Source organism: Branchiostoma lanceolatum, chromosome 17, assembly GCF_035083965.1.
Source record: "Branchiostoma lanceolatum isolate klBraLanc5 chromosome 17, klBraLanc5.hap2, whole genome shotgun sequence".
NCBI lineage: Eukaryota > Metazoa > Chordata > Leptocardii > Amphioxiformes > Branchiostomatidae > Branchiostoma > Branchiostoma lanceolatum.
The window spans coordinates 10,818,383-10,832,794 of NC_089738.1; the positions used below are offsets into that span (position 1 = coordinate 10,818,383).

Genomic DNA, 14,412 nt, shown 5'->3' on the forward strand with positions numbered 1-14,412 from the left:
GAACAAAAGATGCCCTAGAGCTAACTATATATATATAATTATTATTATTATTATTATTATATATATATTATTAGCCCTAATGTACAATGTAGGTCCCGGGGCAAGCTAGATTCCCCTTCCCTATATACCTTTCCCATTCGGCAGACATGATGGGATTAAAACGAGGTCATTGTGGCAAACACTAGACCTATCCTAATTAGCATTTCAACCATCTAGAAAAGTAACCAATGAGGAGGTGGCTGCATGTCCGTCAACAAATATCTGCATTTCTACGTATTTGTTTTGCATTTCTACCTTTTGAGGGAGGAGGGTGGTATCGGTCAACGATAGGAGCGCGATCTCAGTCAGGCTGATCATGTATATCAAAGACTGAATCGTCCTGAGGTCCGCCAGTGTCGACAACTGTTACTTCTCTGTGGAAGGTACAATAGAACTGAAGTACTTTCTTGATGCAATTATATCAAGACTACAGTCACTTGTCTGTCCACCGTACGTCATATGACCTGGCGATCCTTTGTGGGGGGGGTGAGTTGCAAAACCGGTTTTTGATTTTTCAGGGTGTGTTGTCATGGTGCTCCAGGCCATCTTATGGTGAATGGACGGCTCCGATTGGTAGTCTCCCAGAGTGACCCATAAAGTAACTGACCTCGCACTGAGCAGCGTACCTTCCCTGAACATCCTGAGTTCCGTCAGTATCCACAACTGCTGTCCCTCAGCTCCGACAAGCCGGAATACAGGTAGGTACTTATTCTGATCTTGCTGTTATTGTTGTTAAAGTTGACCATGGATAGGTTTGATGCGGAAGATTTGTTGTCTACTAGTATTCTCGACTCCATAGGTTGCTGAACAATAGGCCTAAGGCAGATGTGCCATTTGTAACTAAATCTATACCAAGTCTTCTGATGAAATATTTCTGCCATTTAGGACAATTTATACTATTTCTTTCAGTCCTGGTGTGTTATACTGACGGTTATGCTGCTTGACCGATTCAAATTCTGCCGATTCAAATGAAGCAAGATTCTGCTTCAAATGTTGCGTTGTTCCCTCCAGAAGCGGCCCTCATAATAGGCTATATATTTACGTTTTTTAAAGAACAAATGATATTGAATGAAACTACTGAAACGATGTCATGTTTTAGCTTCTTTCTATCAAAGTTGCGCTTGACCAATCCATTCCCACGTTTTCAAACGGAATGTGGTTATCATGGCGGTACATTTCATATGAAAATGGAAAATTTAGGTTTTATCGATCTATATGGGTCACAATGTACATGCTAAACCAATAAATAATTGAAATATGGGTCACAATTGTAGCTCCAGCTATCATCAGCTCCGGTTATTATGGTGGCCTACAGCTAGGTCAGTTTAATTTGCCTCCGGCATCGGATGGTCAGTTTCTCAATGGTTAGTTGGAGAGGTAGGTTAAGTCGCCAGTTATGAACACATTTAACTACATCGTAGTTTGCTGAATTTTGATACGTCTTAGTTGCCCTCTTTTGCAGCTGGACGCACAGAGGACCCCCTTTTCCCCTGGTAATTACATAGACATGTTACTGTGTTAGGGTAATTTCTACCATATTTTTCAGTCCTGGTGTGTTGTAATGTCGGTTATACCGCTAGACCAAGTTAAATCCAGATTCTGTTTCAAAGGTTTCAAAAATTTAGTTTTTTCTCTAGCTACGTTTTTCTCTCCAGAAGCAGGGCATTTCATACGTCGAACGACGGCCCTTATAGTAGGCCATAGTTGTCTATTTGTGTCTATTCTCAACTCCATAGTAGGCTATGGTTGTCTATTTGTTGTCTATTTTCAACTTCGATCATAGTAGACCGTTTCTATTTCTTGTCTATTCTCAACTCCATAGGTTGCTGAAAAAAATAGGTTGAATAACTTGCCAAAGGCGGTAAAAAAAATTTTGACGAAAGAGTTCAGTCGGAAGGTGTGTGACTTTTGAATTAGAATTTACAGTAGAGCGTTGTCGGGCACCCCCATGCAGGCCCCCCTCAAGGAGGTGTCCGCAAGAGTTGCTATTCAACACAAAATCAATAGTTCTGACGCAGAACTAGATATTTGGATCTTACGTCAAGTGTCAAAAGTCGGTTGGGTTGCGTTGGAATATTTATCAGACAATACAGTTGCTTTATATATGAACCGAATTTTATCAATGTTTGACCCAAGAAAGAGCATTTACTGTTTAAACATTGCATTCTCTCTTCAGTGGACAGGTCCATCTTGTCAAAATGGCGAGGTTGACCATGTTTTGTGGAAGAATGTAGTGAATATGTCTATCAAGGCAGTTGTAGGAAGCAAAATATGTTTATTGATTCAAAGTTAGTACAGTTAGAATAATCAAACGGAGGAATCACGTGTGCATCCGAAGTTTTCCTAACTTAAATGTAAAAACATCATATTCACCAGTCACGGTAAGACGCGCCTATGTCAGAATCAAATGACGTCAGTGCACAAGAAAAAAAATCATTCTTATCTCCGGGGCAATGTCGGCGCAATGTCGTCAGAACTAGTCACAATCTTAATCTAAACAGTCACTTTCTACCATTATTCTGTCATGAAACTCGTTCTACTTCGAAATGGGCCTTCCCTACACGGCCTGTTCCGGGAGAGGGGGCGAGCTTCAGCCGCTGTAACAGCTAGTTTTTCATAGATAAGCTTCCTCATTATTGTCTAGATACCGATTTGGAATATCATATATAAACTTTTAGAATCAACGGTGTCATGCCCAACTGAAAATCTTTTTTAAGATCTTTTCTATCAGCTGAAGCCGGTCAGTGGGCGTTGGGTAAAGAAAAGTCGGCAGAGCGGGATCAAGATGGCCAACGGCAACACGCCAAGCAAGGTGATCTTCGTCGTGTTCGGAGTAGTCCTGGGATATACCCTGTCTTTGCTGCAAAACTTCGGCACCACCGTCGATATTCGCCCTACTGTCAGCCGCGATGTGCCTGTTCGCTCTTCTTTAGACGAGTCTCTTCGGTAAGTAAAATCTCAACAGTACTGTGTTGTGTTGTGTTGTGTGGTGTCAGGCGTGCTGTGCTGTGTTGTGTTGTGTCACATGTGCTGTGTTGTGTGGTGTCACGTGTGCTGTTTTGTGTTGTGTTGTGCTGTATTGTGTTGTACTGTGTTGTGTTGTGTGCTGTGTGCTGTTGTGTTGTGCTGTGTTTTAATAATATAGACGGCTGCAGTTGGCCTTCATTAATCATTTTGTTAATTACGTCTTAATTGATATCTTCTTACGTTGTTAACCACTTTTACATATCGAAGCTAAACTAAACTATTGGCATCTTTGAGTTGGATTGAACAGAAACATTTCTAGCAACTAACGACTTATTGTTTGATGTAGGCCGCCACAGATACCACTACAGATGTCACAGATACCACTACAGAGGGATGGTAGTGTACCACGACAGGGGGATGATAGTGTACCACTACAGGGGGATGGTCCACGGAAAATACTTCTGGACTGCGGAGCTAATGTTGCATCTACTGTGCAGGTAAGAGAACGTTTCTTCTTCGAAAAACCGCTTTAGAAAGTCACGGTTTGGCCACATCTTTGTGATGAGGTAAACATGTTGAAGAAAAAACAAATGTTTCTTTATTCATTAAAGGAGTAAGTGAGAAAAATCATCTCAAATATGTTCTGTTTCCAAGCAGCCGGCCGAATGTTTCATCGATGAGGTTTAAACATCCTTGGTTTCACCCGTGGTTTTTCAAGATGCATGCTGTCTAAGTGAATAGCTTTGCTACGACTTCAACTCTCAAGTTACATATGAAAAGAGAGAAAGCGTACAGGAAGAGTCTCCATGGGAAATTAAACATGACTAAAGATATGACTTGTGGAAATGTTTAAGTTTCTTTCCTTTTGTACCCTTTTGGGACTTGAATTCAGCACCCTTTGGTACGATGTTTCACATTATACTGTTACATACGCTGCTATCAGATTGCCCTACCAGATAAATTACCGTATACAGTGTGTTAATTGTTAATTCAAAACATATAGTTTTGTTACTAAAACATGATCTTGCATCAATGAGTTTCCTCTAATTTAGAGAATCGCCTAGGACATTATAGAATGTACCATAAATTCTTGGAACAAAAAAAAAACAACGAAGTACTAGTATTCTAGAACTACAGATACTAAAAATTCAGCGTATATATCTTTGGAGTGATCTTTGTCATAATGTTTAAATCAAGTATCGAGACTTCTATTGCTATGGTCCACACAGTTATTCCGGGAGACATACCCTGATGGTAAGGATTACATCATCCACTCGTTCGAGCTGGACGCGAGGCTGGCGCCCTACTTCGCGTCCTACTCCAACCACGTCCTGCACTGCCCAGTCGCCGTGGCGGGGGAAGATGGTCAGTCATGCCACTCTTAACACTTGTTTAGGAATGGATGTATCTTCTCCCTACTGCCTAACCCTGTAACCAATACATATTTTGTGCCAAGCAGCTACTTCAGTAAGGAGAAGGTTAAGTCTTAGCCTTATAAGCTTGAACATCTGCATGTAATGCTCTGAAGTATACTTTCCTTGTATTATCACCTTGTAGTAAGGTGTTCTCCCTTTTTGTGTTATCAATTATTAACTTAATTTTGTGTTGATCTATACGTCTATGTTTAGTTTCACTTATGTGTAGTTTCATTTTTGAATTGATAATTTCATTATGTAATACAGTGTACTTATTACTCAATTTTGTTTATTTAATTTTTGCTATAATCTTAGTTACCTTGGTGGCCAACATATAAGCTTGCAAGCTTTCGGCCCCCCTCGCACATTTGTATTAAGATTTCTTATTGTTTTCACTTGCATCTTTGACAATTAATCAATCAACTCATTTTTCAAAACGAGGGCTATCATTTACTTTTGTATATTTCTGTGTGATTTTATCAGCCTAGGTGTATAGAACGTTGACATATAGAATAGTTCAAAGTTGAAACATGAAATAAACGCACGAATTTCCTTATCAGGAAATATCACGGCCTACGCCGAGTCTGCCTGGAAACCAGACAAGGGTGCCGTCGCTGGTAAGGACATGCAGTGGGGAGGGGGGGCCATCTACGCCTCGGAATCAGAGAAGCAGGGCGAAATTCACGGCCGACGATTCGGTGTACGAAACGTCATACCAATGGTGGATCTGTCCACGTGGATACAAGAAAACACAGGTATGTTTAAAATGACATGTACATATCTAATAGCATGATCATGAAATCGAAATTAGGTTATCATTGTCATTTAATCATACAAAACTGCTATCGTCCGTTTACTGCGACAAAGGCTATCACCGATGTTTCCACCTGAGATTTGAAAGCCAGTATAACCCTTGAATTTGATCAGAGGTTGCAAATACTAGCACATATACATGTTTCAAATACATCTATATGAAGTACTTTGCATGGTTTCACGCTAATCTCAACCACTCTTCTTTTGCCAAGCATTGGAAGACTACGTCATCTTCAAGCTTGACGTCGAGGGAGCTGAGTACGACATCCTGGACAAGATGGTCAAAGAAGGAACCTTCAAGTGGATAGACAAGTGCGTGCATTGCTCCTCTATATGGCTTTCACTTAGAGCTAGAGCTTAGTATCTTAGTAACAATTCTTTACATTTGGAACTGCATCATCTCACCATTGTTGCTTTACCTTTGGGAATGCATTGTTAGCAGTAACACCTAGTCAGTGCACTGTGAACTAGTCAGTATTGCCCTGATGAAGATGACAGGCAGCTTGTAAAATACTTGGTTGTGAATAAAAGAATTTTGCTATTCAACATTTCGAGATGTTACAAATGCATCCAATGGACCCCTTTCCAAAGTCCGGCTCCACTTTGATTCTGCTCTCGCGAGAGCACAGTCTAGCGCGCGCGTGACTTGATGTAAATGTTAACCATGTAAACATTTACAGGTTTTATGGAGAGTTCCATGACTCGTTCCCTATACCAGGATGGTCAACACAAAGAAAACAAGATCTTAGGAATACTCTGAAGACCCATGGCATCAGTATGCTGGATTGGGCAGGGGAGTACAAAAGATATGAAGACATGGAAGCCATTCACAAGGTTGACGTAAGTACAGCGGGGATGCACATGTAACGCTTTCTGTCCACATCTTTGTTTTGAACTCGTTATCTAATTATAGGATACTTGCACATGTATAAACATATAAACAAATGCATAGATTCCAGGCCCTTGGTGCCTGTAGGCTAATTGCAAGCTTAAGGAACACACAGATATGTTAACGGAAAAGGATAAAAATATATATTGAGACGTACATCACTGGAGATAAGAAGGGGTGTCATAGAAATGGTTCTCTTCATTTTGGCAGTGTTTTACCTAACGTTTGAGGAGGGAACATCTACAGATGTAAAACTAGTACCGGGGATAATGAAAGTTTAGTGTAAATTTCTGCCCGTAGGCTAATTGCAAGTACATGTTTCGCCATGCCTTCCAGTTTTGGGAGAAGTGCAATAAATAAGTAAATAAACATGGAGTAGACGGATAATGATAAACAATAAAACATATAACTACTCTAGTCTTAACTACTGACGCTAAGTTCTAACTTATTGGGTTCGGCTCTTTTTTCCGAGACAGTGAAAGACGAATGATCCCACTTTTTCTGTAATATGTGGGTTTTGTGATGTTAAGAGGTGAGTAGTTTTCTTATCGTCTGAAAACGTGGAGAAATTAGGGTGAAAAATGGCGGCCTCTTTAAACAGCTAATGAAGATAATGAAGATCACCTACTGTCGGTTGTTATAGATCCCAGCTGGTACCCCTGGAGCTGCTGGCGTGGCCTACTCCAGCTGTTCTCCCGGTAGTCCTGCCCGCCTGGCCCTGACGGTTCAGGTCGGGATGAACAGGAAGGCGGCCCACAAGCTGGTGGAGACAATCCGGGCGCACCCCAGCAACATGCCGGTCACGCTCTTCGTCTACGGGGACTTCGTGCAGGACTCCCCGGACCTGATCACCAAGTGGGCCGACAGATATACGATAGGAATACGGGAGGTTCGTTGTCTTCCTTTGAGTGCGACTAGTAATTTCCATGTAGAGCTTCCAACAGACTGTATGTACAGTATGCATTCTTTAGTACGAAGAAAAGACATTTCTTATGAAGATCACTTCCATCAGTAGTCTACAGAATCATTAGAAAAGTACATAATGTCAAAAACAGCAGGGCTCACCATTTGAAATAAAAACAATTCTACAGCGGATGTCGCTTGAAGACAGAAGGAAAATGGCCTGTCTGTGCATGAAGTACAAAATTACTGGTGGACGTACCTACGACGTACCCGAGCCCATACTACACCTCTTCTTTCTTACACAAGCTCTCCATCACTATAAAAATCAAGACAAAGACCGGAAGTTCTGCTGCAGTACCAAGGTCACAGAGCACCAGACTATACTTTCACTACCAAATAGACGCCACAATTATAAGACACCATATTTCAATTTTGGAGACACAACTATCAAAAAGCTAGTTCAGCTGTAAGGACTTTTTCCCGTGAACATTTCACATGTTACAGTACGTCGAAGGGCGGTTATACCAATGTTAGTACCATCATTAATTGTTTTTAAATCTCCCCCATAGAATGCGCCCTTTCCAGCAGACCACTGGGTCCTACAGAACGCCGATGTAATGAGGATGAGTCTGATATCGGCCGTGCAGCGGATGAAGGAAGTGGGGGTGCGGCCTGCCTATTACTATCCGGATGGCCTGTCGCAACGGGTTCAGGATACAGCAAAGAGCAGAGGACTGAGGCTCATTCAGCCGACAACCAAGTTCCCTCCAAACCTTGGTAAGCCGCTTATTTGTCCATCATCTTCTAATTTTACACAGAAAACATAAGAAACACAACTTAACATATCATAACACAACTTGAAATAACGTAACGTAAAATGATAAGAATATATTTGATAAGAAATTTTCCAGAATTGAAAATAAAACCAAATCACGCAAGAAAACATAAATTTTGGTCGTCAGAGTTAGGTCAAACTTTAGCCGATTCTTAACCTTATTCTTCTCAATATCTTTCTCTGAATCTGAAATCTAAGTCCAAGATTTGATCCTTATTTCAGGTACGTTGTTGAGGGAGGATAACTACTATCGGTTCAGAGATGTGGAGAGGACACCTAAGGCGCTCCGGATCCTGTATGAACGCATCTCGAAAGGAGGGATCCTTAGTCTGGACACTGACCACCCAGACAGCTACATGATCTCAGCTTTCCTCATGGACTACCTGTACGAAAACTCCGGCTTTCAACTTGTCAATGTGAACGACTGTTTGAAGTGATAGAGACGTTTTCCGAAAAGCACGCACAATATTTTATATTTATTCGATGGACTACAGATGATATTGTGTTTGGGGTTGAAGATTCCCTCAGTTGTTTCGGTATAGATCTGTGTCATTGTTAGTCTTAGAGGTATGATTATCGTTTTGGCAGTAAGAGGTCAATCAGTCCTAATCTCTCCTGCATGAAAGTAGATATTCGTGATAGAAGCCCTCTAGTTGACGATTTTGACATTATTTCCCTCACGAGTGAGTTTCGAAGGGTAAGGGGCTTAGCAAAGCTGACTGGGGGGCGTCATAATGTAAAAGAATAATATAGTCAAATTCATTACAACACGACCGTCGTAAGAACTGTAAAGTGATAGTCATTAGAAACTGTGAAACTGTTTTCCTGACGCATGGCCTCAAAAAGTGTTTTCAAGCATGTGAAGCAACACTTCTCTTAGAGAACAATAGCCCTTATTGATAGACTGACAACAGTTAAGGGTCTTTAAACTAGTAGTCTTTGTGTATACCTATTTTATGTAGAAAACTCGTGAAATAAAAATCAAAAAGTTTTGCCACTAACAAACTTTGTGCGGAGTTTTTTTTGTTGCTTTGGACTAACCACTCGCTTGCTAACCTCTAAAATTGTGAACATTCGGGAGTCGTGTATCTATCAACGCCAAGCGGAAAGAAGGGAGACGTTAAAAATCGCGGCCACCACTAGCTAGGCCCCCGACCGAAAGCTCTGTTTGGAGAATACTATGATACCATGGTGGTAAATGACGGGAATTTCATATTTGCGGCGTTTGGAATTTAATTAGAGGTGGGTGAACATCATCAAGCAAATCAGGACCTCATTTGCATGATCAATGAAAAGAACTACTCTTTCACTCTTGACAACTTGTGTTATTTGGTAGAAAATATCATTAACTTATATAATTTATGCAAATGTCTTATTTGCATAATCAGATATATATATACATCGAGAGAGAGAGAGAGATAGAGAGAAGTAATGGATGGATCGTCATGATATTTGATAGGTGAGAAGCGGTTGCCAAAACGAAGGTCATGTTCGAAAATGCTTTACCTGGCGGTTTATTACGGCACTGCAGCGGGCTGTTTATGAATGTGCGTTGGTATGGTTCTGCGTGTTATTGGGTGACTGGGTTGGGGTCGCGAAAAGGAAGGTCAAGCTGGTCAGTACTTGATTGTGATCTGCAACAGCGACATCTACCGTCTGTTACAAGCAGCACAGGCAAGGCGCTTACGGTTGACAATTCCCTGGCTACATTACCTTCCCCTAGCGACCCATTTCTTGTGACTACCACAGCCCAATGTTGGGTAGTTAAGCCTGAAGGGGCCAAGTAATGGGTCTATATATATTAGTATCATATTAGTGCCTCTGAATTCTAAGTATACACATAACGTCCTCAAATCTTTTAAACCGGAATTCCATGCATGAGAACTCAGAAACGGTCTGAGACATATTGTAATTAATGATCCATACAACATTTCTTTAATGACAGAACAACCCATGGCCAAAGCATAACACACAATGTCAATGACGATCCTTAAGTTATCATAAAACCATTTCTATATCTACTAATTATAATGATAGTCTTGCAATTGCTGTTTACATATCAACGACATTTAACTATCTATGTGCATCATAATTCACAACAACTAGGTTATGAAACGGGCAATAGTTATGCCATGTACTGACGTCAGAATATTCAACGGACGGTATACTTATGTCTTTGATACAAATAATACAGTACAATGCGTCATACGTGGTAAAACACGGTGCTAGTAGGTAGAGCCTTTCAATCTCATGACTATATCATCCAGCCTACGCCGCTTTTTCGGGGGAAGTCTCACAGACACAGTGCCGCCGCCATCTTGTTTGACGTCACGTGTGACGTTGTCTCGGTGGTCTTGTTGCTGTTGAGTCCTCTCCGTGGATGATGAGGAATCGTGGTGTGAATGAACTTGAGAAGCACCAGTACATTTTTCATGCCACATTTTTTCGGCATTGCGAATCACTTGACTGACAGGATCCGGAGCTTGTCGTTTTGTTCTGACTTTTTTGTCCACGTATGTCGCGTATTGTTCCTCGTTTTTCCGACTCACCATGGAACACTTGTTCTTCCTGCCTGTATTCTGCTGTGACTGTGTATGGTGGAAACGTTCCTGGGCCTTGTAAAGAGCGTGTAGTGCTCCCGTAACGGGTTGGTGTGTTTTGTCGTCATGGTTATAGATGTACGCTGATGAATGCTTATCTCCGTTCTGGCTCTGATATGGAAGGCCGTGTGCTGACGTATAGAAGGCATTTTGGGGTGTTTCTCCGGTGTTTTCTCCACTCACATGATAGATCGAAGGTTTGACCACGTCAAAGCCCCACCCTCTTGCACCGTGTGCGAAGAAAGCAAAATTCCCCTGTAGGGTGGGCTCATGGTTGGTGTCGAAGGCGGGTCCTCTCTTGGCACCGGCAGACATCCTGTCAAACTCTTCCACCGTGATGGACCTGGTTTCCACGATGGTTGGTAGAACTTCGGGGTGCCTCCATCGGTCGAGATCTGCACCGTTGCAACCGAAGTCAGAACGTGCCATAGATAATATCTCTGGCGAGAAGGCAGTCGGTTGGCAACTCCACCCCTCTGGTGAGAAGGCAGTCTGTTGCCAACTCAAATTATCCTTGCCATATTGCTCCGTGATGCAGCTAGGAGGATGGCAACCGCATCTAGAATAATCCGGTAGCTCTGGTTGGCCATCTTGTCGGAAGCCAGGACCGAACTTATTAGACACCCTCTGGGCAAACATGGCGATCAGACAAGTGTGCGTCTGGTCTGGAGACTGCGGCGTTGGAAGTCAGACTGCGGGTTGACGTCAATCACAGAATTAAGAGGTCAAAGGTGACAGCTGCTGCAACGGGAATGAAGTAATACCAGCTCCTAACCTCAAGGTCGATCTGAAAGACATACGAGTAGTTCCAATCGTTTATTACTTTGCCTGGAATGTATGTAATGACGCAGGTCCACAACAACATCTAATGAGTGGTCATGCTCTATTATTCCAGATAACATTCCAGATTCGTGTTAGTTACTAAAAAAAACAAGAACAGTTCACTACGTCAATAAAGTATAGCTCATTATTGTCTTTTTTTCTTTTATCAGTACCCTCATGTCAGTCATGAATAACAGCTTTAGAAGGAAGGCACTGATTCGACGAAAATCAATAAATGAGGCGGAAGGAATTTAAGTGAGAGGCCACGCCATGGACGCTGTCTGAATTCCCGTGTCTGTGTAAACACTCAGATACACTAGTATCTTGATCGATTTAATGATAGTTGAGTGACAATGGTGTTGAATAATGTTAGTTTTGCTGAATTCATTTTTCTAAACATCATGTCTATCAGAAATGATAACCCAAAAATTTAAGATACCTTTTAAAAAGTTGCGTGATGCATGCAAATTGTACTAATTCGTGGATTTGCTAGACTTACGAATGCCTACTTAGACCTGCAGGTGCCGGACGGTAAGGCAGATGGTGGTGTTATACAGGCTTTTCATTTGACGTCACTTGCGCCATATTGGACTACAGTGTACGTAGGTCCATAAACCACGTACACTGCTATACCTAACCAAATACCCACCAACATGGTCCCATGGGATTCAAATCATAATTACTATGACGTCAATGAAAAGCTTGTATACGACCAGTGAAATGATATTATCAAAAACAGACGTGTGGAAGTCCGATGTTCCAGATAAGAATTCTTCCACGTGACATTTTCCTCATTTACCAAAGAGCAGATTTGATTAGATTTTCTAGATACGTTTAATCAAAGTATGATGGACAAGAAGAAAGAAAATTAACTCTTGGAAGTATTTTACAGCAAACACCTGCATAAATAATTATAGTTGAATTAAACATGGTGGAACTGCTAAGTCATTTTGGTGAAACAAATAGTTCACTTGTTTGCAGGCCGAAGGTCAAAAACTGATTGCAGCTGTGAAATACTAAGCCTTGTAACTTTGTAAATCATACACTTAGCATGTCGTAGATTCGTTTGTATGCAGTGTGTAGCTCAAAGACTCGGCCAGATATTTCAGATAAAGCTGTAAAGGATAGAAAAGACATAGCATTAGAGTTTCTCACCATCGACTCTTCCACCTCGGTCAGTCATGTCTCCAGGATGCCGTGATCCTGTAACCTTTGGCCTGCGATGGACAAGAACCGGTTCTAACTGCCCTGGAGCGGTTTTATAACAAACTACGAGGACAAGACAACTTGTTGATTGTTATGCAAATAATCCAGAACAAATGTTATCATGTCCACAGACAGTAATTGAATATTAGAAGTGAAGATGACTACTTGGCATAAATTCACTATCCCATATTCCGATTACCATTGATATCTACGTGTGGTCATGAGCAATGTTGTAAAAGAAGGTAGCGTAGGAATTCTAACCGACTCCCAGTTATCGTTCTCCTCCTTACATTAAACAACAACAACAAGTAGAATTAAACGTAAGTGTCCAAGTCATATTTCAGAGGAGCAACTTACCCCGATGCACTGTTTACCTTTTACCACGCGGTGTTACGTGAACTGTGTACTAACTAAATTAACAAGGTTGCGTCGTGTAAACACAGAGAGACAAAGGTCACTATGGCGGTAGTTCTTTAAAAACAGGTTATGTTGGCTGTTGAGTCGTTGGACAAGTCGCGTTATGTCGAATGAAATAATGCCTGTGTGTGATGATGAATAATTTTCAGCAAATAACGCTAGTACCAACAGTTAAGTTTCATATTCCATATAAAACCTTATCAAACGTTTTAACATTTCTGTTACTTTGAAGCTCAACGCACACGACTATTTTGCCTTCATCAGATATTCTGACCCACTCATGTTTGACACGTGACTTTCTGGAAACGTGACGTCATAGGCGGGTCAAAGGTACCCGGAAGCCTGTACCGTCTGCCGTCCCGGTTAATGATTATTTGGCGGGCTCTGATGTAGATAATCCTTTCCACATTCGTTCAGTTCTTAGCTTGCATATAGTTACATCATTTATTGTCTAATTATCCTTATCTATCGTTGTATAAGGAGAGGCTGCATAAGTTCATGTGGCACTCGGAACAATTAGCGCTGCATTATTAGTATTTCAGTCCTTTCTCTATTATGTAAGAATCTTTGGTAACACAAAATCTGTTCTGGAAGGAAAACTACGTCTATATCACATCTGTTCAAGCAAAAAGATTAATTAATTTTCTCTACTGCACGGTTTCATGGAACTAGCTACTGCAAAGAAATACGAAGGTTTTGTATTTCACCATGAAAAGCCTGTACTAATTGACGTTTTACAGTAAAGATTAACATTTAATCAATGTCATGGGTTGTCAGTAATACCCCAAATAATGCTACGGTCCCATCTCCAAAGCGGGACCCGGTCGGGCAGCTTGTGGAAACGACAAATATGATACAAAGCGTAAAATAATAATTACTCCTACCCACATATTGTGTTTTTTCTTGATATGCATTTTTTTCGTTTTCGCAAACAGCCCGGCCGGGTCCCGGATTGGAAGAGGGGCCGTAGCATAAAAGCGCATGTGGCATTAGTCACTCCAGGCACTAGTGCATCACTTAGAGTAGGCCGCATCTGCTCCTGGCTTAACGCTAGGTAGCAGCTGTGTTTTACACCAAGGCCATTTAAATGTTGCCAACTCGCAGCTTTGACAAAAGTAGATAAGCCAGACCTTTGCATTTTGGATTTCGTGAGCTTATCACCTCGATTACAGTTTATTTGTTTATATGTTCGTTTGATTTTGCATACCTCGTAAACAATTTTTGTGGCGCCCTTTTTTCAAGTCTTAATCAATTAAGTATGGGTTTCAATGGGATGATTGACAAAGATCAAAGATCCATTTTTGACCTAAAGCAAGTGGAAAATACAGTTACTAAGGCTATAAGTTGACAAACAAGTATCCACAAACACATTGCAAAGCTAATTTTTAAGCTCAACCCAAGGTTTCTTAAGAGCCGCCAAGTTTAAGTTTGTCCAGTAGTTGTTCGCGATATATAATATGCTACACCTGGCTGTAATTAATCTGAAGGGTATACTTGGGGGGTTAC

At 41.3% G+C, this 14,412-nt stretch overlaps 2 protein-coding genes across 5 annotated transcripts; one reads left to right on the forward strand and one right to left on the reverse strand.

The window, feature by feature from the left end:
• The first annotated feature begins 490 nt into the window (after positions 1–490).
• Positions 491–8,866, forward strand: LOC136422851 (uncharacterized). 2 transcript variants are annotated; one of them, XM_066410758.1, is made up of 10 exons: positions 491–737; positions 2,757–2,985; positions 3,353–3,503; positions 4,236–4,371; positions 4,982–5,176; positions 5,447–5,546; positions 5,915–6,074; positions 6,767–7,012; positions 7,596–7,803; positions 8,084–8,866. In XM_066410758.1, the coding sequence occupies exons 2-10, from the start codon at positions 2,825–2,827 to the stop codon at positions 8,296–8,298; spliced, it is 1,572 nt and encodes a 523-aa protein (XP_066266855.1). In that variant the 5' UTR covers positions 491–737; positions 2,757–2,824; the 3' UTR covers positions 8,299–8,866. The 2 variants fall into 2 exon arrangements, with proteins under 2 accessions (XP_066266855.1, XP_066266856.1); XM_066410759.1 differs by having other exon boundaries at positions 2,771–2,985.
• Positions 8,867–10,012: 1,146 nt separating this feature from the next.
• Positions 10,013–12,823, reverse strand: LOC136423135 (uncharacterized). 3 transcript variants are annotated; one of them, XM_066411174.1, is made up of 2 exons: positions 12,439–12,823; positions 10,013–11,199 (listed from the first exon to the last, which is right to left on the reverse strand). In XM_066411174.1, exon 2 carries the CDS (start codon positions 11,098–11,100, stop codon positions 10,087–10,089), a length of 1,014 nt encoding a protein of 337 aa, XP_066267271.1. In that variant the 5' UTR covers positions 11,101–11,199; positions 12,439–12,823; the 3' UTR covers positions 10,013–10,086. The 3 variants fall into 3 exon arrangements, with proteins under 3 accessions (XP_066267271.1, XP_066267270.1, XP_066267269.1); XM_066411173.1 differs by having other exon boundaries at positions 10,013–11,202; XM_066411172.1 differs by having other exon boundaries at positions 10,013–11,248.
• Positions 12,824–14,412: the final 1,589 nt, after the last annotated feature.

Excerpts from the sequence above, each read along its gene's own strand:
- LOC136423135 (XM_066411174.1), bottom strand. The coding sequence starts at position 11,100 with ATGTTTGCCCAGAGGGTGTCTAATAAGTTCGGTCCTGGCTTCCGACAA.
- LOC136422851 (XM_066410758.1), top strand. The coding sequence starts at position 2,825 with ATGGCCAACGGCAACACGCCAAGCAAGGTGATCTTCGTCGTGTTCGGA. Across the intron at positions 2,986-3,352 it reads TCTTTAGACGAGTCTCTTCG|GCCGCCACAGATACCACTAC; the intron begins GTAAGTAAAATC and ends TGTTTGATGTAG. Across the intron at positions 6,075-6,766 it reads AAGCCATTCACAAGGTTGAC|ATCCCAGCTGGTACCCCTGG; the intron begins GTAAGTACAGCG and ends CGGTTGTTATAG.